This window comes from Oryza brachyantha, chromosome 3, assembly GCF_000231095.2.
Source record: "Oryza brachyantha chromosome 3, ObraRS2, whole genome shotgun sequence".
Lineage (NCBI taxonomy): Eukaryota > Viridiplantae > Streptophyta > Magnoliopsida > Poales > Poaceae > Oryza > Oryza brachyantha.
Window position 1 is genome coordinate 27,088,097 of NC_023165.2, and position 21,428 is coordinate 27,109,524.

General features: G+C 43.7%; 5 protein-coding genes across 10 annotated transcripts; 3 read left to right on the top strand and 2 right to left on the bottom strand.

The window, feature by feature from the left end:
- The first annotated feature begins 2,100 nt into the window (after positions 1-2,100).
- On the top strand, positions 2,101-6,943 carry LOC102706641 (type I inositol polyphosphate 5-phosphatase 4-like). Of its 3 annotated transcripts, XR_005811359.1 has the most exons (13): positions 2,101-2,527; positions 2,651-2,738; positions 3,332-3,409; positions 3,617-3,704; positions 3,853-3,957; positions 4,030-4,530; positions 4,705-4,840; positions 5,095-5,288; positions 5,379-5,487; positions 5,753-5,901; positions 6,012-6,260; positions 6,350-6,524; positions 6,601-6,943. XR_005811359.1 is itself a non-coding variant. In XM_015834930.2 (12 exons), exons 1-11 carry the CDS (start codon positions 2,498-2,500, stop codon positions 6,229-6,231), a joined length of 1,698 nt encoding a protein of 565 aa, XP_015690416.1. In that variant the 5' UTR covers positions 2,101-2,497; the 3' UTR covers positions 6,232-6,260; positions 6,350-6,943. The 3 variants fall into 3 exon arrangements, 2 of the variants coding, with proteins under 2 accessions (XP_015690416.1, XP_040378043.1); XM_015834930.2 differs by having other exon boundaries at positions 6,350-6,943; XM_040522109.1 differs by having other exon boundaries at positions 6,105-6,260; positions 6,350-6,943.
- A 6,262-nt stretch (positions 6,944-13,205) lies between these two features.
- LOC102706924 (cupincin-like) lies at positions 13,206-15,180 on the top strand. The gene is made up of 4 exons (XM_006650650.3): positions 13,206-13,756; positions 13,850-13,930; positions 14,013-14,282; positions 14,393-15,180. The coding sequence occupies exons 1-4, from the start codon at positions 13,211-13,213 to the stop codon at positions 14,921-14,923; spliced, it is 1,428 nt and encodes a 475-aa protein (XP_006650713.2). The 5' UTR covers positions 13,206-13,210; the 3' UTR covers positions 14,924-15,180.
- Positions 15,181-15,572: 392 nt separating this feature from the next.
- On the bottom strand, positions 15,573-16,923 carry LOC102717423 (non-specific lipid transfer protein GPI-anchored 5-like). 4 transcript variants are annotated; one of them, XM_015835062.1, is made up of 4 exons: positions 16,792-16,923; positions 16,249-16,598; positions 16,049-16,126; positions 15,573-15,951 (listed from the first exon to the last, which is right to left on the bottom strand). In XM_015835062.1, exons 2-4 carry the CDS (start codon positions 16,583-16,585, stop codon positions 15,830-15,832), a joined length of 537 nt encoding a protein of 178 aa, XP_015690548.1. In that variant the 5' UTR covers positions 16,586-16,598; positions 16,792-16,923; the 3' UTR covers positions 15,573-15,829. The 4 variants fall into 4 exon arrangements, with proteins under 4 accessions (XP_015690548.1, XP_015690550.1, XP_006651900.1 ...); XM_015835064.1 differs by having other exon boundaries at positions 16,744-16,923; XM_006651837.2 differs by having other exon boundaries at positions 16,049-16,123; positions 16,249-16,923.
- A 1,552-nt stretch (positions 16,924-18,475) lies between these two features.
- LOC102707199 (non-specific lipid transfer protein GPI-anchored 20-like) lies at positions 18,476-19,550 on the bottom strand. The gene is made up of 4 exons (XM_006650651.3): positions 19,210-19,550; positions 19,071-19,097; positions 18,931-18,966; positions 18,476-18,832 (listed from the first exon to the last, which is right to left on the bottom strand). The coding sequence occupies exons 1-4, from the start codon at positions 19,547-19,549 to the stop codon at positions 18,645-18,647; spliced, it is 591 nt and encodes a 196-aa protein (XP_006650714.2). The 5' UTR covers position 19,550; the 3' UTR covers positions 18,476-18,644.
- A 455-nt stretch (positions 19,551-20,005) lies between these two features.
- LOC102707660 (non-specific lipid transfer protein GPI-anchored 15-like) lies at positions 20,006-21,346 on the top strand. Its single transcript, XM_006650653.2, has 2 exons — positions 20,006-20,423; positions 20,977-21,346. Exons 1-2 carry the CDS (start codon positions 20,006-20,008, stop codon positions 21,177-21,179), a joined length of 621 nt encoding a protein of 206 aa, XP_006650716.2. The 3' UTR covers positions 21,180-21,346.
- Positions 21,347-21,428: the final 82 nt, after the last annotated feature.

The following is a 21,428-nucleotide window of genomic DNA, read 5'->3' on the forward strand; positions in this document are numbered from 1 at the left end:
ACGCGAACGCGAACGCGCATCGTCGCCCGCTCCCCCGCCATCCAACGGGGAAAACCGCCCACTCGCCCACCACGCCTTCCTCGTCCCTACTCTCAAAATAAAACAATTTGAAGCGTCTTCAAAAAAGTGTCTAATTAATTTATGAAATTGAATTTTAAGAATTAAGATGGATCGGTTTTCTTGTATCATAAATTTGGGACAAAAAATATATGTTTCTGTCTCTTGACTTTTTTCGACGGAGGGTGTATCTTTTATTAAATAAGTTACTGTTTTTGACTTTTTCTAAAGGATGGTGTAATTTTTATGTCTAAAGTTTTTTTTGGATGAACCTAATATAAGGTTTTGAAGAATAAAATATTAATGTTATCTTGTATATGGTGTTAGTGTTAGATGTCTCAAACACATATATCTTACAATTTAACGCACTCATGTTATACATTTTGAAACGGACGGAGTAAATTGGAAAGGCGCATGGTCCCACGTGCCAGCGAGAGAGGTTGTAATAAGTAGTTGTGCTGCCAAGGAAGCGCGGCTAACTGACGCAGGAAGTGGGGCTGAGGTGAGGAGGCATGTGACACATGGCACTGCCCTGTGGGACCCGCTTTCCAGCTGGGTATTAATTTACAGGGCTCCAAGGTGTTGGTTGTTCCTTTCGTTGGAACCATCCTGTCCAATGAGATAATTTTAGTTTAGATTATTGAGTGGGTTATTATTATTTACTAACTTAATTTATTATAAGAATAGGTAGATATTTTGAGAAGTAATTTAATAAATAGCTTAAATAAATGGTCAACGAATATGTATTTTTGACTAATGTTTAATAAAACACATGGCTCGATCGGTTGGACAACGATTGATAATATATCAACAATGTAACAATGATAAAAGAGTAAAGTGCATTAGCGGTCCCTAAACTTGTGTGTATATGTTATCTAGGTCCATACACTCTCAAAATGTATTTTTGGGTTTCCGAACTTGTCTGAGGGTGTCATATAGGTCCAAACGGGCTCCGACCCACTCCATCCGCTGACGTGTCATGCCACGGTGGCGCCTACGGGAAGGGAGAGAAAAGAATAAGGAGGAGAGATATTGACATGTGGGACCCATATGGCACCACCAAACGTAGGCGCCACCGTGTCATGCCATGTCAGCGGATGGAGTGGGTCGGAGCCCGTTTGGACCTATATGACACCTGCAGACAAGTTCGGGGACTCAAAAATACATTTTGAGAGTTCAGGGAACCAGATGACACATACACACAAGTTTAGAGACCACTGGTGCACTTCACTCATGACAAAAATTAATGTGGTTAAAAATTTGTTTATATATGTTTTCTTAGCTACTTAAAAACTAGTATTAAAAAACAAGCCATGATGGAAACACCAAATTATATTTTAATATTAAGTTTTACAGTTTAAATTTTAGCACCGGCGCAATACATTGTAGGATAAATGATTGGACCCTTATATTTTCTAAAGCATCGAGCACATAATCCAATAATAACATGAAAAGAACACATTCTTATAGGAACGGGAGAGATTTGGCCCTATATGTATAACACAAATTTCACTGGAAGTGTATAATTTGATATGGAATATTAGAAAAAATCACTAACAACCATTCCAAAAACTAAAAGCAGAAATATTTGCCGTGCTAATTATTCGCACAAAACCTTTGGAATGCGACTGAAGGGCACGGTTTTGTTTTGGAACAGAAGCCTGATTCTCCGCCACCTTGCCATTTCTTCTCCTGGCCAAGTTGCTTTCACCTTTACCCCCTCCCAAATCCTACCACCAGTACACATTAAGCTAAGCCTAATCAACCTGTGTTTGTGCCACAAGATCAAGTTGATTAGAATAATCTCTGAGAGGGAGACACAAACAGAGGGAGGGAGAAGGTGCTGAGAGGATAAAAGAGGCAGCAAAAGCAGAGGAAGGCAGATCAGAAACCTCATCAGTCTCACTCACTCGATCCACACCACCATTTTTTTTCACTTTTAGTGTTGCGAACCGGCAGCAGCAGTACACCACCAATACATGCAGGCTGCCGCTGCTGCTCGCTCTACTAGCGGCCCAGCTGCTCAAACCAGCAGTAGTTTCTTAACCCCTAGCAGCTAGCAGAGCCTAGAAAGCCTAGGAGCATTCAGCCATTCAGGGTTCAGGAGAGGGAGGAGCAAGGTGGATTGGTGTGTTGTGTGTCTCCTCCTGCCATTGTTGCATCCTGGAAAAAAGATTTCGTTGGGTTTCTTTGCTGGTGTTTCTGAAGAGGATTTGTGATCCTGCTTGGTACACACTCAATTCGGTCCAAGATTGTGGGTTCCCGGATCACAACCGGAACTTGGAGCCAAATTTGTTCAAGATTTGACGTTTTATTGCGGAAGGCCACACCTTTCCGTGGGTTGGAGGTGTGAATCAGGAGCCCTGGGAGAGGGGAGGAGAGGAGAGGAGAGGAGGGGGTGTGGATTTCTGTGTTGATTCAGTTAAGTTGCTATGAGACAATGAGGGAAGAGAGCAACAAGAAGAGCAAGGTATGTGCTTCCATTGTGGTGTTTGTTCAGATCAATTACCTAAGCAAGTGAGCATCTTGTTTCCCTGCTGTGTTTTTTTTCTTTGATCATCAAGTTGTGCTTCTTTTGCTTGTTAATGTGTAGCTCTCCTGGTCAAGATCCCTCGTGAGGAAGTGGTTCAACATCAAGAACAAGGCAAACGACTTCCATGCAGATTATGATGCTAGACAAGGTAATGCGAGTATTTCATTTTGATTATAAGATGACAGCTTGTGTTTTTTTTGGGGCCATTACCAAAATTTTAATCCCAGTTCGTTGGTATAGCTGATTTATGGGACTCAACTCTCAACCAACAGCGTGTTCTTTCGTTTTTTGTTGTTTACTTGGTTGTGCACACCGGTTCTTGTGGTTTGGTTGAATGCAAATTTTATCATCTTGTGCTTGTAGTTCCTCGATTCCGTCAGACATTTCCAGTCCAAGTTCCTAGTCTCGATTCAACGATGCAGTAGCACCAGACATGCCCCAATCAAACGCCTTTAATTTCCTAGGCACGGCCACATTAATGCCTTAGCTCCTGGTTTTGGTTTGATGGTACAGAAGTCATTAGAATGTCCCAATCAAACACCTTTTACTAAGTGATTCAGATATTTGTCCGGTGCTGTTTGGAATTTTTGTATGTTTCTCATGCCCGTCATTTTTACCGGTCTAAAGCTTCTACTTTTGATTTCAAGGTAGAGAAACGCTGAAACGGTCTCGGCCAAAGGCCATTTTATTTGCATTTGCCTTTCTTTCTTTGGTTTGGGCTAAATTGGCTTGGTGATTCAGGAAGAAATGGTCATGGAGTTGAATGCAGGACCAGCTGCTCAGAGAGGGAGGCAGGCACAGCCAAGAAAAGCAGAACTGGTACAGTTAAAGCATTTGGACCACACTTCTCTCTCTCTCTTCAAACATCAAAGATCGCAGCTACCATCTTTTCTTTTCCCCAGAACTCTATTTCCCTGTTGAGTTCCTGTTTTCGCCTAAATGATTTTATTGACTATATACGAAATCCAAATATACCTTCTTATGTGGCTTCACCGATTTATCTGAATGTTCATTCTTGTATGATAGACCGGTCGTCAAAGAGGAATGCCGACTGCATTCGTCGAGGAAGGACTGAATCTGATGTGTCACGCCTGACTGAAGTTCAAGATTACAGGTATCCATCCACACATGTTCTTTCAATTAGATTCTGTAAATGAGTCAACTGTCATGATCCATGTTGCTCTAAGGCAGCTATTGGTTCTTGCAATTTGAAATAAGTGGGATTGTTGATGTTGCATCTTATTGACTTACTTTTTCTGTAGAATATTTGCTTCAACATGGAATGTGGGTGGTAAATCCCCATCGAGGGGATTAGATTTAGATGAGTGGCTACACTCTTCACCTCCTGCTGATATCTATGTGCTAGGGTATGTACCATGAACCATGTTTTTACATAACAGTGGTCTTGAGCTCTTGTCTTCAATTCATTTTCTTCACAGATTTCAGGAAATTGTTCCTTTGAATGCTGGGAATGTTCTTGGTACTGAAGATAATGTTCCTGCAAAAAAGTGGCTATCCCTCATTAGAAGGACATTGAACAGGAACCCTGGGCCTAGCAGTTATGGTGGCTGTCACACACCATCTCCTGTTCCTGATCCAGTTGTTGAACTGGATGCTGATTTTGAGGGATCATCAAGAAGACATGATAACTTGTCATTTTTCCATCGCCGATCATTCCAGAACCTTAGTCGGAGTTTAAGAGTTGAAGGAAATTATATGGCATCACAGGCAAGGCTGGACCGTAGGTTCAGTGTTTGTGACCCAATTAGCTTGGGTGGCAGACCAAGTGATTTTGATGGAAATTTCCCATGTGTGGGATCACCAGATGATGAATATATCAAGGAGGATGGAAGCAATGCAACTTACTTCTCACCATTCCCATATGGCTACGGTGCCTCAATACCTATGGAAGAAATCGACGAGCAACCATACACTTCTAGGTATTGTTTTGGTGAAAATCTATAAACTTTAACATATGCTAGCTTCTATATAAATTTTTTAGTTTTATTATGTGAATCTAATATAATTTTTTAAGTATTTCAGCCTAAAAGTGCTAGTTTGACTATGATCCTGATGTTTTAAGCTAAAACTCCTTGAAATGTTGTGTCTTTTAGGTACTGTTTGGTTGCCAGCAAACAGATGGTTGGTATATTTCTCACAGTTTGGGTGCGCAGCGAATTAAGAAATGATGTGAAAAACCTTAAAGTATCTTGTGTTGGTAGAGGACTAATGGGGTATCTTGGAAACAAGGTAAAGTCTACTCTCAATTCTTAAAATGTTTTCTTTTACTCATCTTGAGCGTAGATTTGCTCTAGTCCAATAAAAAGTATCTCGATGTATCAAATTATTTCTCACTATTGGATCTAGCTGAGTAGGATGTACGCTGTTAGATCCAACGATCAGAAACGATTTGGTACCGTGAGGTACCGCCATTGGTACCTCGAGGTACTTTTTGTTAGAACGTAAAATTGCTCTACTTAAAAAGTTCTTTCCTTTTGCTGCAGGGTTCAATATCAATAAGCATGTCTTTGCATCATACAACCTTTTGTTTTATCTGCTGTCATTTGACGTCCGGAGAAAAGGAGGGGGATGAATTGCGCAGAAATTCTGATGTTATGGAAATCCTAAGAAAAACCAGATTTCCTCGGGTTCGTGGTGCTGGTGACGTTAAGTCACCAGAAACCATCCTTGAGCATGAGTATGAATTTATGTTCCTTACTCTGCAATTGTAATGTGGAAGCAACATTATACTTGGTTTTAACTTTACATTCCTTTGGTTCAATTGCAGTCGTATCATATGGCTTGGGGATTTGAATTACCGGATTTCCCTTTCATACTGCTCGGCAAAAGCACTCGTTGAAATGCATAACTGGAAGCAACTGTTGGAGAGAGATCAAGTAATTGACACTGCTTTGTTGCGTACTTACGTTACAACATTACACTTCTTTACCATCCTTAAAAAATAACTTGAGGCACCAAAATTTTAGTTCAAAATTATAATACCTCAAGGTACATTATATCTCAATATATCAAAATTTTACACTAAAAATATAGTATCTCGAGGTATTTTTTCAAGAACGTTAAAAAAACTCTACGACATTACATGCATGGTAGAACAATTAGTCTTAGGAACCATGTTTGACCCTCCTTCTTTTCGAACAGCTGCGGATAGAACGAAGATGTGGGCGTGTTTTCCAGGGTTGGAAAGAAGGAAGGATCTATTTTCCTCCCACATATAAATATTCATTCAACTCGGATCGCTATTCTGGGGACAGTGTGCATTCAAAGGAAAAGCGAAGAACACCAGCTTGGTAACTTCTTTTTAGTATCTTTATTATCAACCAGAATTTCCTCCTACTTTATATTTATTTCAAAGTAACTTAACTGCAAAAAAAAAAAATCTGTTCTTTGTTGACCAAAGGTGTGACCGTATTCTGTGGCACGGCAACGGCCTCATCCAGTTGTCTTATGTTCGTGGGGAGTCACGCTTCTCTGACCACAGACCTGTGTACAGTATTTTCATGGCGGAGGTTGAAACTATCCGGCAGAGGAGAAGAAACATGGGATATTTCAGCTCTAGAGTTGAGGTGGAAGAGCTTTTGCCGTATTCTTACAGCTTTGGAGACATCAACTTCTACTAATTGCCTCACTTTTCTGCTTTGTGTTTTATGTAAGCAAACTGATTGCCTCTCCTAAGTAAGAACTTCACAATTTTTGCATGTATTTCTAGTATTTAACATATCTCTACTGGTTATGCAGGTTGACAGATGAAGGGTTCAAATTCTAAAAGATGATCAGATGTGGATGTGCCAATATTTTTTCCATCTGGTTTTTTTTTAGTAGCCTTCAGATGCACACTTTTTCTTTGACTATCACCAAGCCTGAAGACTCTGCAGATTCTGGCGAATCACATCATCCAAAAACTAACATCAATGTAATTGGTCTCTTGTTTATTGAGGAAAATTCAAAAGTCTTGCATAAGCCTGACTATCAGTCTTGTTCTATTGCAGGGCAGTTGGGCAATTTTGCAACTAACCCTTTTCCTTGCAGCCCTCACCTTCCATTTCTACCTTTGTTTTCAAGATACTGATAAGTATCATCACTTTTCTTTTCCCTTTGCATTTTGGGAACTTTTGTAAGCTGGCCATTGTATCAGCATGAGGTGTAAAATCATTGCAAATCGGCAAGAGGAATGATAACTTGGATCGAACTAATTCCATATAATGATTTCTAGTGCAAGGGCAGAATGATAGGTTGATGTGACTTGACAGATTTGCAAAGTTATAATCATGTGCATACCTTTCTGATGGTGTACTTGTGAAGCTAAATGATGCTTGCATTTCCTGCACTCATTGTCGTGGCACAATAAACAAAAGCTTAATCCCATTGTTTTACTTGGATTACACTGAGGCATGTTTCCTTTCTGGAATACATGGTGAGACACAGTGTCAGCTTGCATGTAGCCTGCATTGGTTGCTGTCATTTGTACAATGTACATGGCATGTTCTGAAATCATCCATTTGCCAAGTTGGCCACTCTGCTTACTGTTGTTTATCGCTGTGATCTTCAGCTGTGACTTGTTGGAACGAACAAGCCTTTTGACCCCCTTTTTGGTCCCTGCCTCTCTGGCTGCAGGAAGTAAATCACGTGATGTGATGTGATCTACCAACGTACAATGCACTTAGTTGACATGATATGGTATTAATACTGGCTGTTTAATTTTTACTGTTTCCTTCTTGACCAATGCTGTTTCTCCCTTTCCCAGATGGAAACTGGAGTACTACTTTAGTAGTACCAGTAAACTAACACTAGTACTGTACTAGTTAATCCTAGTTTCAGACTGATATAGTTTTGCCATTAACCACTAATTCAAGATTACTTGATTAGGGGGGGCTAATTGATAATTACTGGGGCGGTAAAAATGCTCCTAGTTCCAATAGGAGTAGTAAGGTAGAATAGAAAAGCAAAAGTGGAGATGCCAGTAAATGATAAAATAAAAAAGATAAAGCAGGTAAAAGGAAAAGAAACTGTTGCATCCAAAGGACAAGCAATGCATCTTGCTTTGATCCTATCCTGTTCCTTTTTACTGTGAACAGTGCAGTTAATTGATCCTGCTTGTTTTTCTGCCGTGGTTGTACTGACACCCCTTGTGCAGGATTAATCTTCAGTTCTTCACTCGAGATGATCTGTAATCGCCTGTTCTTTAACGTAATACTCCTTCCGTATCATAATATTATCTTTCTAGTGTAAACTTAAACTAGAAACACAGATTATTATATCGCAGAGGAAATATAATCCAAGAAAAAGGCGGTTCAGTTTTCTGAATATTCAGAACCTCAAAGCGTTTACTGTTTTGGCGTGTGTTTAGTTCAGAAACAAGTACTGCCGGTTCGACAGGCTGTGACATCAACCGGAAAAGGATTGCAGGTGATGACGCCACGGCGAGAGGCACTCAAACAAATGCATGGCGAAAACGCAAGAACTCTCAAGTACTACTCGTAGGAGTACGAATCTTGAGGCAGCTAGCGTTGGTGCCCGAGCCGACGCAGGCAAGAGGCAAGCAAACAGCAGCTGCAGCGGCTGCAAGCCGTAGCGTTTCATGTGTTTGCCCTTCTTCCTGCATCCATCTCTCTCGCTCTCTTCTCTCTCTGTGCGTGTGTTCAGTTCAGTCTGTGCTCAAGACTGCAACTCTGCAGACTGCATGCGATGGATATCTGAGCTGCAAACGGAAACAAAAACAGTGGCAAAGAAATTACAAGTTGAGATCGAAAAGGTGATGGATGGATGGATGGATGATCGATGGATTTGAGGTCGAAAAGTTGAGATTGATGGACATGCAACGCTGCATGGTTGCATGCACGCATGCACTACAGTCAGCTCCCCTTGCATATACATGTTTGCATTGCCTTCTTTAAGATCTCGGATGCGACCTGCCTGCAACTAGTTTTGTGCTCCCTTAGTTAAAATTTAAAATTTAAAGTTAGTTTTAAAAAAAATTTATCATAGTTTATTTTTTCAATCTTAGTTTTTATATTGCTAAAAGTACATATATAAAAATTTTATAGTTTATTTTTCAGCTAGAATTTATCCTTTTTCTCTCGGAAAACAAACGATGACCCCCTTGGCCTTGCCTCCACTTGTTGCTCGTGTTTGGTGAGCTCATGAATTGCAAGTATTGAATCCGAGTCAACGGCCGTATGCTGCATGAGTAGACATGCGTGCTTGTATTTAACGCTCGCTCGAGCTAGCTGAAATGTGTACTACTACTACTACAGAGCTAGCCTAAAGTAAGCTGTTGTTTAGATGAAAAAAATTTCCAGGAGAAATGTCACATCAAATATTTGATCGGATGTCGGGAAGGGTTTTTGGACACGAATAAAAAAACGAATTTCACGGCTAGCCTAGAAACTGCGAGACGAATCTTTTGAGCCTAATTAATCCGTCATTAGCATATGTTGGGTACTGTAGCACTTATGGCTAATCATGAGCTAATTATGCTCAAAAGATTAGTCTCAAGATTTTTTCCATAACTGTGCAATTAGTTTTTTGGTTCATATATATTTAATGTTTTATTTAGATGTCTAAAAATTCGATGTGATGTTTTTGGAAAAAATTTTAAGAACTAACAAGGCTAAAGAACAGAGAGAATCAACGAGGTAAACAACAACAAGCCTAACCATGACGATGTGTACAGCGAAAGAATCATGATCCGTGTTCATGTCATGCACCAAAAATTGCGTCACTTTGCGCCCAAAAGGGCCAGCAAAACACGCTGTAACGACAGGATCATGCCACTGTCACGCACGCATTTTATCCCATGCGAAATCGGCGAACCTGACTGAAGCTGCCAATGGTGAATGCACGCGACGCGCCGGAGAGAGATTTTAACCGTGCAGGCCGTACGTGCGTTTAACGGACCCGGATTTGGTGACGTTTCCGTGATATTTTTGGTAAGTGTCAATGACTCAATGTCGTCGAGAATATCACATGACAATGTATCACATGACAATGTTATCAGATCTACATCCGCGTTTTACACGGGCAAGGGATGGATGGATGCAAAGGTAAAGAGCGCACGGCTTCCCGTTAATAACTGCTTTGCTTGCAGGTGCAGACCGACCTATGCAGATGCAGCACTCTGCTGGCGCTGGCACAGCTGCACGCTGCAGTTACTGCAAGCGAAGACGTAGAGATCGTTAGGCCGGATCGTTGCAGCGACTATAATATAATATAATAGCAGTATAAACCGGCTAAGAGCAGATACAATAGCAATTATAAGTTAGCTATAAATATATTTTAAAAAGATAAGAAATGAGAAAGAAAAGAGATGAGCTACTAATTTGTAACCAGCTGCACACGGACTCCAAGACAAAATGTGTGTATGACATGTGAGACCATGCATTGATGTTTTGTAGGTAATTATTGTATGAATTGACTATTAGATTGACTATAGATAAGTTAAAGGTAGTAGTTGGCTATACTATTGAACTTGCTCTAAATGCCAAGGTGGAGGAAAGATGAGAGGAGTGAGAAGACGCATGCTAAAAATCTTATAGCCAGCTCTAGTACAGGAAACAAGAAACTCCGTGAGAGATAAGTGGATCATGTATTAATTATAAATAATTAACTATTGTATGGGTAGGTTGAGAGAAGTCTAATAGGATGCTTATAGATAGTTTGTTGGCTATATTATTAACCTTGCTCAGGCATGTACTCCAGTGATGGTAGTAATTATTTTTAACATTTGAATCTTACATTAAAAATATATACCTTTTACTCTATCATTACAAAGATAAATTTATTTTTTGCCCTACTCACACATACCAATAAAAAACAAAATATAATTTACTATATCAAATCTCCATGCAATCATCATATATTTTATCTACTTCCAGTGTGTTTATTCCATGCTCTCACAAAATTTGATGAAATATCTTTTTTAAAAAAATGAACTTATTTTGAAAAAATATATAGCAAAAATGATCTTATTTTATTATAGAAAAAATACCTACTTATCTCACTAATTTTACCTATACATACCTTTCTGTATCCACCCGTTCCGTTCCTTCTTAAATAATGAGACACCATAATATTATTTTTCTTAATATTAATCTATACTAAACAAAATGATTACATATTTAGCATTGGGGTAATACTCCGTCTAAGGAAAGATGTATTTTTACACATTTTTGTTTAACGTTGTACCGTCCGTTTTATTTTAAAGTTGTATAGTTAATATTTTTTTTAAAGTAATATTTTTCTTATAATTAGATGATAAGTCATAAACCTTTACTATTTTTGTTAAATATTTTAATAAGACAAATGGTTAAATGTTGGAAAAAATTTTTACAAATCCAATAAAAATTAAGACGGAGTTAGCAGTAGTACGTACGAAAAGGTTGGTTAGAAGAGTCTTAATAGCACCTAAGGCTAAGATCATGGGTTCAACTTTGGGTTGGAGCGAATATTTCAGAATTTTCTAACGGCTTTGTGTTTTTAGGGGTAAGCGCCGTTCCCACTGATCAGGCTTCGGAGATGCTCATAAGGGTCATAAGGGTAGGCTTTGCATGCGTGCGTACTTGTACTGTGTTTCCTTAAAAAAAAAAGTTAGCAGTAGCGCGTACAGACCGACGGGCAAGTCATGAGCTTACCCAGCTAGGCTGACGTGGTACAGATACATGTACAGCACATAACCCGTGCAGTACGTTCTACTGTTCGTGACCCGGCCGGCCGTCCGCCGCCGCGCGCGCGCGCTCGCCCTGCGGTTTCGCTCGCCGGAGCGCGTGGAATCGATCTTGCGTGCGTGATCGATCGGGTTCCCTTCCCTCTTCACGGCGATCGAGCTGATCGCCGGTGCCGTGCTTCGCCGCCGCCGCCGTCGCACTGAACGAAGGCGCTACAGCGGCGAGGTCGGGGCGCGCGGCCGCCGGAGTATTCAACGCGCGCGCGCATTCATGCAGACGCAGGCAGCCCGCCCATGCTATGTTCGCCCGGAGACCCATCAACAAGTTACCCATGTACACGCCGCCTGCAGAATGTCGTAGTGCACAGTGAAAGGGAGATTGGAACTGGGGTTTTTACAACTCGGGTGCTCGATCTTTTGCACACTTGTTTGCTTATTGCCTCTCGATTACTAATCAGTTTTTGAATAGAAAAGGGAGAAAAATTAACATTTATGCGGTGGTATCCACTGCCTTACTCATATAGTGAGTGTATTTTTGGAATTCAAATGCATCTCACAAAAGGCGCGTTTGTAGAGCACTAAATCTCTCGTCAGTCATCTCATACTTAAACTTTTGTTCGTTTTCTCTGTAACTATCTGTTGAGAGACATTTAGTTTTTCATTTTTGGTATTTGACAGTAGACTGCCCTTTCCTTTCTCGTATGTGTCAGTCAATCATATCGACCATCCGATCTGAACCAACGTCACAGTAAGATTGACTTTTTTGGGTGAGTTTGCATTACGACTGAGTACAATACACTAACAACTTCAAAAATATTATTCGACTGATAAATAGCCAGACCCTTAGTTTTTTTCTAACTAATTTATTTCTACCATGCCAAAAATACACTACGGTAGAACGAATAGAGTACCATTTTGTAAAGTTTGAAGTTCAATTAAAGATACTGATGGTGAATAGTAATGTCATTAAACATGTTTCTTTTTTTTCTCGAAACGTGTGGGATGAATTTATGCTTGCGGAGCGATATATCATATCGTAAGCTATGTACGTTATTAACTTCTATTATCTATTTTTATGATCATTTGGATGACAAGATATGAGTACGTAACTCCTATTGAAATTCCATATGAAATTAATTTCCAAAGGGAATATACTAAAAAAATTCAAATTTCTCTCTTTTAATCGGTTGTCAACCTTTCAGATGCTCTCTGTTCTCCTATGTCTGGAAGAAAGAAGGGGAAAACATGCAATCTCAGCACAAAGTTCCTATCTCTCAAAGGCCCATGAAAATATGCAAGAAACAAATATTGGGCCCAAAGAAGGCCCAGCACATGCATTCCTCTCACGCGTAGTGTGGGCCGTAGAAAACAACACGGCCCACACCAGGATGCAGTGTGTCTAATCTGTGCATCCATCCCGCCTCGAAGTTATTTTTATTAAATAAACTTTTTAGTAAGTAATTTTATTACTAAATCACCAGACAAATTTTTTTTAAAACTGAATCTTTTGGCCATGCCAGTGTTGGTGGCGTGGCAATACAAACATTGTCACGCAGTCTGGTCGGTGTGACAGTCTTACCACGTCATTGTCGGTAGCGTGGCAATGCAAGCCATTCCGTCACACTAATGTGGTTGACGTGGCTAAAAGGTTTGTACGATAAAAATATTTTCTCCTGAAATATAGTAATAAAATTATTTATTAAAAAGGTTAAAAAAAATTCTCCCGCCTCTCCTCCGGTTGGCTTTGTGGCGAACAGCTAACGCGACTACGCGACGCCGCGCGCCGCCCAACATCACCGGTGACACAGCTGCTTCGTCTCACCACGTACGCACCTCCCGGCCTCCACCTGGCCGCGCGCATGGCCGCATGCCACTCTCGGCGCCGCCTACATAAACCATCAGCTCGCCTAGCTCGCCTCGCCCACTGGTCGAACACCATGGTGAACACGACGTCGTCCATGGCGAGATCGCCGCTGGTGGTGGCGCTGCTCCTCTCCCTGTTCTTGCTCTCCTCCCTCGCGTCGAGTGCGGTGGGGTGGAGCAGGAGGGGGGAGGAGGAGGAGGGGGACGACGAGCGGCGCCGCGGCCGGCACGGAGAGGGAGGCCGGCCGTACCACTTCGGGGAGGAGAGCTTCCGGCACTGGACGCGCACGCGGCACGGGCGGTTCAGCGTGCTGGAGCGGTTCTCCGACGAGCCGCTGGTGGGCGCCGTCGGGGACTACCGCGTCGCCGTCCTCGAGGCCGCGCCGCGGGCGTTCCTGCAGCCCAGCCACTACGACGCCGACGAGGTGTTCTACGTCAAGGAAGGGGAGGGTGTGATCGTGCTGCTGCGGGAGGGGAGGAGGGAGTCGTTCTGCGTCAGGGAGGGCGACGCGATGGTCATCCCCGCCGGCGCCATCGTCTACTCCGCCAACACCCACAGCTCCAAGTGGTTCCGCGTCGTCATGCTGCTCAACCCCGTCTCCACGCCCGGCCGCTTCGAGGTTCCTCCTTCTTCCTCCTCCATGGATGCAATGCAAGCAGTGCAGTGCAGGAGAGGTGTGATTCTCACAGCTTTGGCCTGAGTGTTTCTGCAGGAATACTTCCCCGTCGGCGGCGACCGGCCGGAGTCGTTCTTCAGCGCCTTCAGCGACGACGTTCTGCAGGCGGCGTTCAACGTGCGTCTCTGCTGTTCACCATGGACTTCTAGAACATTCTTGGTTGATTTCATCTGTTTTCTTGATGTCTTGTTTGGATTAGACTCGCCGGGAAGAATTGGAGAAGGTGTTCGAGAGGCAGCGGGAGGGCGGCGAGATCACGACGGCGCCGGAGGAGCAGGTACGTGAGCTGAGCAAGTCGTGCTCCCGCGGCGGCGGCTCGGGTTCCGAGTGGGAAATCAAGCCGTCCAGCCTCACCGGCAAGAGGCCGACCTACTCCAACAACCACGGAAAGATGTTCGAGATCGACGGCGACGAGTGCCGCCACCTCCGGAAGCTCGACATGCTGGTCGGCCTCGCCAACATCACCCGCGTAAGAAGCAAAAAAAAAAAAAAACCCTTCACAACCACAGCCATGGCTTCTCTGATATCATAGCACGCAAGAAGGCTAGATAGTAACAACGAATTGGCATGGACATGCAGGGCTCGATGATGGCGCCGAGCTACAGCACCCGCGCCACCAAGGTCGCCATGGTCCTGCATGGGAGCGGCTACTTCGAGATGGCGTGCCCGCACGTGTCCGGCGGCCGGTCGTCGGAGCGCCGGGAGCGCGAGCGTGAGCAGGGCAGGAGGGAGGAGTGGGGCAGAGAGGAGGAGGAGCAGGAAGAGGAGCAGCACGGCGGCCGGCAGCAGAAGGCGAGGCGGTACCACAAGGTGAGGGCGCAGGTCAGGGAGGGGTCGGTGATCGTGATCCCCGCGGCGCACCCGGCGACGTTTGTCGCCGGCGACGACGAGAACCTCTCCGTGCTCTGCTTCGGCGTCGGCGCCAACTACGACGACAAGGTGTTCCTCGCCGGCCGGAACAGCCTGCTGAGGCAGCTCGACGACCCGGCCAAGGCGCTCGTGTTCGGCGGCTCCGCGGCGAGGGAGATGGTGGACCGCGTGCTCGCCGCGCAGCCGGAGCAGATCTTCCTGCGCGGGCCGCACGGCCGCGGCGGCGTCTCCGACGCGTAATCGCGCCGCCGACGTGACGACGTCCCTTGCAGCCGGCGCGGGGGCGCGAGTCCGTACGTCGAGCAAGCTGTGTGATCGAGAGGAATAATGATACGCTACACGTATGCGCCCGTAGCGTACGGTACGGATACGGTACTGCACTACGTGTACGTCAGTACGTGTAGCCAAGGGACGCCTTATGTACGTATATATGTACGTGACTACGTATTAACGCATGTGTATTATCCGAGGTATGTGGTATCGATGCAACTGTACGAGCAATGAACTCTAATATAAATCCGAGTTCTCGTTGTACTTGTACGCGTAAGATTTTCCTTCTGGTCCTTAGTACGATCAAACTAAAACTAAGAATACGGAAAGTATAGGAGATATAAACGTAACGGTGCTCATTGGATCTAAAGTAAAGTCCAATTAGAAGCTCGTTGGTTCTAAAGTTCAATTAGAAGAGAGAAGATAAACAATTTCGCTCATTGATTACAAGAGAAACGTTTTTTTTAAAAAAAAATACCTTTTTTACGCGGTTTATGTTCTAGGTTTAACATTAGAACGTCCGTCTTATTTTAAAAAATTTTATAATTAATATTATTATTGGGCGACGATAAAACGTAAAGCGTATTATTATGCGATAAAGGAATTTATAGAATTCGTGGTCCTGTATTCAGTTCAAAGTTGCAAAATCAACTGTTTCGTTTCGTGGAATCAAAACCATGTGTAGTAGTAGTGTTCTTTATTGCGACTGCATCAAGCAATCGAATAGTACAAATATGAATGACAAAATTCAAATCTCTCTCTCGCCAATGCTCAAATGATGCTAAACCAACCAATTTGTGAGTTATCACACAGCCAAGCAGGCTCCGTTTCGCCAGCGTTTCAGAAACTTCAGAATAGAGTAGCCGAGACGGACGCTCACATGGCGCAGGCCGCGACGGCGGCGAGCGCGATCACCAAGCCCATGGCGCCACGGAGCGACGCGCCGCCGTTGATGAGGTACGGCGCCGTCGGCGTCGTCTTCGATCCAACGCCGGATCCTGCGACCAGAAAAAGGAGGATTTCCACGCACGTTTCATCACTGCTGCAGCGTCAGGTTGCCAAGAACGCAATGGAGCGCCGGTTCGTTTTTCTTACCTGCGCCGGTGGAGCCTGGGGTCTGCGTCGCCGGCGAGGTTGTTGTGGCGGCGCCCGGGGTGTTTCCGCCGGCAGCTGCTGCAGGGGAGAAGGCGGAGTTCTCTCAGCATTGCAAGAAGCGTCAATGGCGACCAAACAGTTTGCAGCAATTGCTTGCCTAGTTGTGGTACTGCGAATGTGTGGTTTCGTCGAGCACCTACCGTTGCACTTGCTCGCCGGCGGGGTGACCACGTTGCAGGCCTTGGGGAGCTCGAGCGCGCGGGCCTTGTCGATGGTGACGCCGCCGATCGACGACGACGAGTCGCCGCTGATCGCCGCACACAGGCACTGCGGCTGGGACTGCACGACGGTGGCGAGCTGCGAGCAGCACGTCCTCGTCGGCGACGTCTCGTTGCCGCTGATGTAGTTGAGGCACGGGTACAGGTTGATCAGCGCCGCCGTGCACCCCGTCTGCGCCGACGCGGTTGCGGCTAGCAGCGCCGCCGTGGCGGCCACAAGACATGCCGCCGCCAACCCGCTCACTCTTGCTGCCGCCATTTCTGAACTGAACCTTTCCAGCACAAAAAAAAAAAAAAATCAACCAACAAGCTTCTTGAAACTAGTGTCAGAACTGGATGATTGCTAATTCAGATGATTAGCTTGTGTGTTTGTGTTCTTGACACAAGTGTAGGTGTGATTATATAGGGAAGACTTGCAAGGGAAGATGAGCAAGTTGGTTATATTGGTGAGCTGCCGGCTCCTACTCTCTGTGAATTTTCTTTTTCTGCTGAATTTTTCGACGTAGCTTGTGTGTGGACTCGTTACTAGTAGTTCAGAGAATGTGGTGCAAAAGAATGTGTTTGGTGTTCAGAGTTGAAAACAAATCAGTGTGTATGGCTTGTTAGATGAGGTACTCAACGGTGTGGAGTGTCACAGTACGGTTTTGTTGGTTACCTATGCTTTGCTTTTGTTTGGGTTAGGAATTAGCTGTTGTCATCCTGACAATTGACATGATACCAACATCTTGTAAAAGGAACAGTTCTTTTTATCCTTTATGAGAATTATTCCCTGAAGATAAAAATCACTAAATCTAGCGACACTAAGCTTCTACACCTCCGTCCCATAATATAACCTATGTCCCATAATATAAGAGATTTTTGGCCAAATTTGTTTATATTACGGGACAGAAGTAGTAAATGAGTATACTTACTTTTGGATTCTGACCCTCTTTGCAAAAATGTAGGGTATGATTTTTTTTTTGTTTTTTCTAGAGAAAAACAAACCAACGTATTTACAAACGAAATGTAATCTGATAATAAAATGTTATATGCATGTTGTTAATGATCTAAAAGTAAAGACTGAAAAATATATTATGATGAAAAAATCCTAAGATCAACTCTAAATTTAAAGTTGAAAATTTAAAGTTTAGGTTAATAGTACAAGTGAAAAAACGAGAGGGGTAACTTTATGATTCGGATTTGCAACTGACTCCAGTGATTTTGGGAGCTCTTATTATATAGAAATCAATGCACTGTTTGCAGTGAATTTATTGTGTGTTTTCAATTTGGATTTGCATTTGCTCTAGTCACTTCGTCATTGGGAGTTTGCCAAGTAGTGAGAAGTGACGTCCTACTAAATTTTGGGCTTGTTTGCGCCATGATAGCAAGGCTGCTAACGACTGACGTCTATGTGCCCTTTGTTCTTGTTCAACCACCCTGATACCATTAGTCATATATTCATGTCAATTTCTTCTTGTTATTTCTTACTAGTAGTACTTATTGGCCAGCTACTCGGATAGTTGAGAAAGCCTGATACCGTAACATTTTGACTTCATCTTTGACCGGAAAATGCTGCAAACATTTTTTTTGAAGCTAAATACTGCAAACTTTTGCTTACTTTTTAATTGTGTTGTACAAAATGTACGTTCGTATGCGGTTTTAAAAAAGTATTCTTTGCTTCGTATTATAAAATATTTTGACTTTTATTGTATATATGTATAGATTTATTAGTATCAAGATAAATTTAAGAAGTATCATAATATTTTATATAATGTATATAATGTAAAATAGAGGCAATATGTTAGTACGTGGTATGCGTGTGGCAGTAAGGCCATCCGGTTTAGGGTAATAGCATTAGTTTGATCTAAAATTGGTTGGGTGATTTTATAGGTGGCAAACGTCAAAGCTGCTCCTGGATCTCTTGATCCTTTTCCATGCTTTTGTATTCTCTTATCTGGTTTCCCCATGTATTGTCTCATATTTATTTCTCTAGGGCTTTTTTTCTCTAGTTTCAACCACCCTGATACCATTTGTCCTTTGGCCATCCGTGTAAGATGATTTGAAATAATATATTCATGTAGACATTTTGTCCCCAGTTACCAGTAAAAAATGTATGGTAGTAACCTTTTTTTCTTGGAGTTAAGTACCAAATCAAAGACAAATGCAAGCCAACATTTCATTCATCCACCAGAAATATAATTACATGAACAACTCAAAGCCCTCAAAATTTTCTTACAAGAATCCTGTGCAATTCCCAATGCTAGATAAATATCTGCAATAGACCGAACATGCATCAGTTCCTGTGCTAAATCATCAATTCCCAGTTAAATCCATCCTAATCAAGCCAAAATGGATGCAGCTATCAGTAGCACTACTGAAACAGACGCCGTCGACACATGAGCTCTCCTCCAAGCCAAGCTCGGCAGCAACAGCGGCCTCTGCCCCTGGATGATCGGCGGCGATGGCGACATCGCCGTGGGATCAACCGCCGCATTAGGTTGCACCGACGACTCCGGCGGCGATGGTGCTGCAAAATTCAGTGAAATGGTTTCATTACAATTTACACGAGCCAGTAAAATTCAGATAAAGAAATCAAATGGTATAAGTAAAAGGCAAGATCTTTACGCAAAGGAGGCAGTGCCGGAGCAAATGCAACAGGGCCTGGAACAAAACGAGTTCAAGTTAATTGTTCATTGTCCTTTCGAGTTATCTCCAACAAGTTTTCATCTGAAAAGTGCCTGGTTAAACAAGAGAAATATAATTACCTGGAGGTGGGATTTGGCTTGCTGTATCTGCAGATTACCAAAATGCAACAGGGAGTTTTCAGTTTCTAATCAAATTCAGTTAAGATTAAGAAAGAAGAGTAACTGCGGTAAAAATTGTAGATTTTTACAGTAAGCCGACCTCTGCACTGCAGTGGGACGGACATGGAGTTGCAGAGCTTGGTGAGGGAGATGGCGAGGGTGCGGTTGATGGGGAGGCTGAAGGGCACGTTGCCGGTGAGGACGAGGCAGACGCAGTCGGCGCTGGTGCGGACCATCTCCGCCAGCGAGCCGCAGCACTGCTGCGTCGGCGACCCACCGCCGTTGGTGCTGCCGGTCACGAAGTTGAGGCACGGCGTGAACGTCGTGACCAGCGACGCCGTGCACGACGCCGACACCTGCCCGCTCGCCGGCGACACCAGCACGGCCACCACCAGCAACGCCGCCGCCGCCGCCGCGCCAGCCATCCTGCCACGTACCATGCCCGTGTGCTTCCTGATTAATTAACTCTCTGTACCTGTGCTTGGCGAACGATTTATACTCGTCACAGAATCAAGAACGTCTCGTGGGATGATTAATTTAAGTATGCAAAGATTTGGTTATGTTGGGTAAACGAATCGAGCCAATGCTGATGCAAATTGCGTATAGATTGACTCATATGATTGTGTTCAGGTCAGGTAGGAGCTGGTCAGTGACCAAAAGAATCCAAAAGATTGAAACTTTCACATGCAAAAAAAAAAAGTTGGCGAGAGGTTGAACAAACAAAAACCAAAGTGAGCTCACCGGTGCTACCTAACTAAGTAGCTGTAGCTTCGATGGCGTCACGCGACTAGACTAATGCTCGAACGAACCAACATTTGTTTAAAGTGTTCGATCCGTCACGGACAAAAATCGATAGCTTCTATAAAATCGGAGAACTTTTTATGAATCTGTGCTACATGCACGTACGCTTGGACGCCGTCTCGATCGATCGATCGATCTCAATGGGAGCAGCTCGTGGCAACGGCGGCTCCGTGCTTGGCCTCGGCGTGGCCGTGGCGGTGACCGTGGCGCTCCTGGCGTGCCGGTGCGCGGCGCAGACGCCGTCTGCCTCGTCGACGACGACCGGCGGCTCGGGCTGCATGCCAGAGCTCGTCAGCCTGTCCCCCTGCATGGGGTTCATGTCGGGGAGCGCGACGGCGCCGGCGGCGGCGTGCTGCTCGGCGCTGTCCGGCGTGCTGAGGTCGAACCCGGGGTGCCTCTGCATGGTGCTCGGCGGCACGGCCGCGTCGCTCGGCGTCGCCGTCGACACCGCCCGCGCCGTGCTGCTCCCCGGCGCCTGCAGCATCCAGGCCCCATCTGCTAGCCAGTGCAACGGTACGTTAGTGTGGCTAATCTTCGTCTAAGAACACGACTTTTTGGTTGTGTCGTGTGCTAAAATTTTAATTTTTAACCTTAAAGTAGATTTTCAAGTTTTTCATCATAATTTATTTTTTCAATCTTTATTTTTATATCGCCAAAACATATGTATAAATTTTTTATTCATAAATTACTTTTTATTTATAAATATGTTGTTTGAATTAAACAATACCCCACTAGGACCGTGTTTGGTCTGTGCTTTGGATTATAGTAAAAGCAACGTTAAATTTTAAATTAAGTTTGATTGTAAGAATAGTTTTTGATCGATATTTTTGCCTTCGTAGTAGTCATTAAAACTGAGCTAGGCAAAAAAGCGACGAAAATGCTTCTAAAATTAAATTATAAATTAAAAAAAAGTCTCGTATTGTAATCGAAAGCGAAACCGAGCACAAAAACAATGGAATATGGTATCGAGGTTGAAGTACTCCGTAGTTATTTTTTTCCCTAAAAAAAGTAGAGACAAGTATGACTTTGGCACAAGTGAACTACAAAATGGTGTTTGTTTACGCAGCCTTGGAAGCTCCAATGCCGTCTCCGGCGAGCCCGGCACCACCTGTCGCTACTCCGGCGACACCAACAGAACCCAGCGGCACTCCTGGATCGAAGACCACTCCGACACCCTTCACTCACTATTCAGATGGAAGCATGATGAACCCCAGAATGATGTTCATCGTCGTTGTGGTAGTGATCGTTGCCTTGCTTGATCACTTGTAAATTCCAACATGGAAGGGTCATTCTTTGTTTCTTTTTTTAAAAATGGCAATCGATTTAGGCATTGTTTGGTATTGTAATAGGTTATGTTATTATTGTTTGGTGCAACTTTTTTTTACCTCTTATGTGATCAATATTGCGAGTGACTATATTATTATAGTTTGGAAATACGAAACGATTTATCTCTTATTCAAAATTTTGCTGTCATCGTTTAAAATTGAGCACAATTTATCTCTTATTCAAAATTTTGCT

Bases quoted from the DNA above. Each gene is read 5' to 3' on its own strand.
- LOC102707199 (XM_006650651.3), bottom strand. From the start codon at position 19,549: ATGGTACGTGGCAGGATGGCTGGCGCGGCGGCGGCGGCGGCGTTGCTG. The intron at 19,098-19,209 runs GTCGGCTTACTG...GGTAATCTGCAG, and splicing joins CGTCCCACTGCAGTGCAGAG to ATACAGCAAGCCAAATCCCA. The intron at 18,967-19,070 runs GTAATTATATTT...GTTTTGTTCCAG, and splicing joins AAGCCAAATCCCACCTCCAG to GCCCTGTTGCATTTGCTCCG.
- LOC102706924 (XM_006650650.3), top strand. From the start codon at position 13,211: ATGGTGAACACGACGTCGTCCATGGCGAGATCGCCGCTGGTGGTGGCG. The intron at 13,757-13,849 runs GTTCCTCCTTCT...GTGTTTCTGCAG, and splicing joins CCACGCCCGGCCGCTTCGAG to GAATACTTCCCCGTCGGCGG. The intron at 13,931-14,012 runs GTGCGTCTCTGC...TGTTTGGATTAG, and splicing joins TTCTGCAGGCGGCGTTCAAC to ACTCGCCGGGAAGAATTGGA.
- LOC102706641 (XM_015834930.2), top strand. From the start codon at position 2,498: ATGAGGGAAGAGAGCAACAAGAAGAGCAAG. The intron at 4,841-5,094 runs GTAAAGTCTACT...CTTTTGCTGCAG, and splicing joins TGGGGTATCTTGGAAACAAG to GGTTCAATATCAATAAGCAT. The intron at 5,488-5,752 runs GTAATTGACACT...CTTTTCGAACAG, and splicing joins AACTGTTGGAGAGAGATCAA to CTGCGGATAGAACGAAGATG.
- LOC102707660 (XM_006650653.2), top strand. From the start codon at position 20,006: ATGCACGTACGCTTGGACGCCGTCTCGATCGATCGATCGATCTCAATG. The intron at 20,424-20,976 runs GTACGTTAGTGT...TTGTTTACGCAG, and splicing joins ATCTGCTAGCCAGTGCAACG to CCTTGGAAGCTCCAATGCCG.
- LOC102717423 (XM_015835062.1), bottom strand. From the start codon at position 16,585: ATGGCGGCAGCAAGAGTGAGCGGGTTGGCGGCGGCATGTCTTGTGGCC. The intron at 16,127-16,248 runs GTAGGTGCTCGA...TCTCCCCTGCAG, and splicing joins GCCGGCGAGCAAGTGCAACG to CAGCTGCCGGCGGAAACACC. The intron at 15,952-16,048 runs GTAAGAAAAACG...TTCTGGTCGCAG, and splicing joins CCCAGGCTCCACCGGCGCAG to GATCCGGCGTTGGATCGAAG.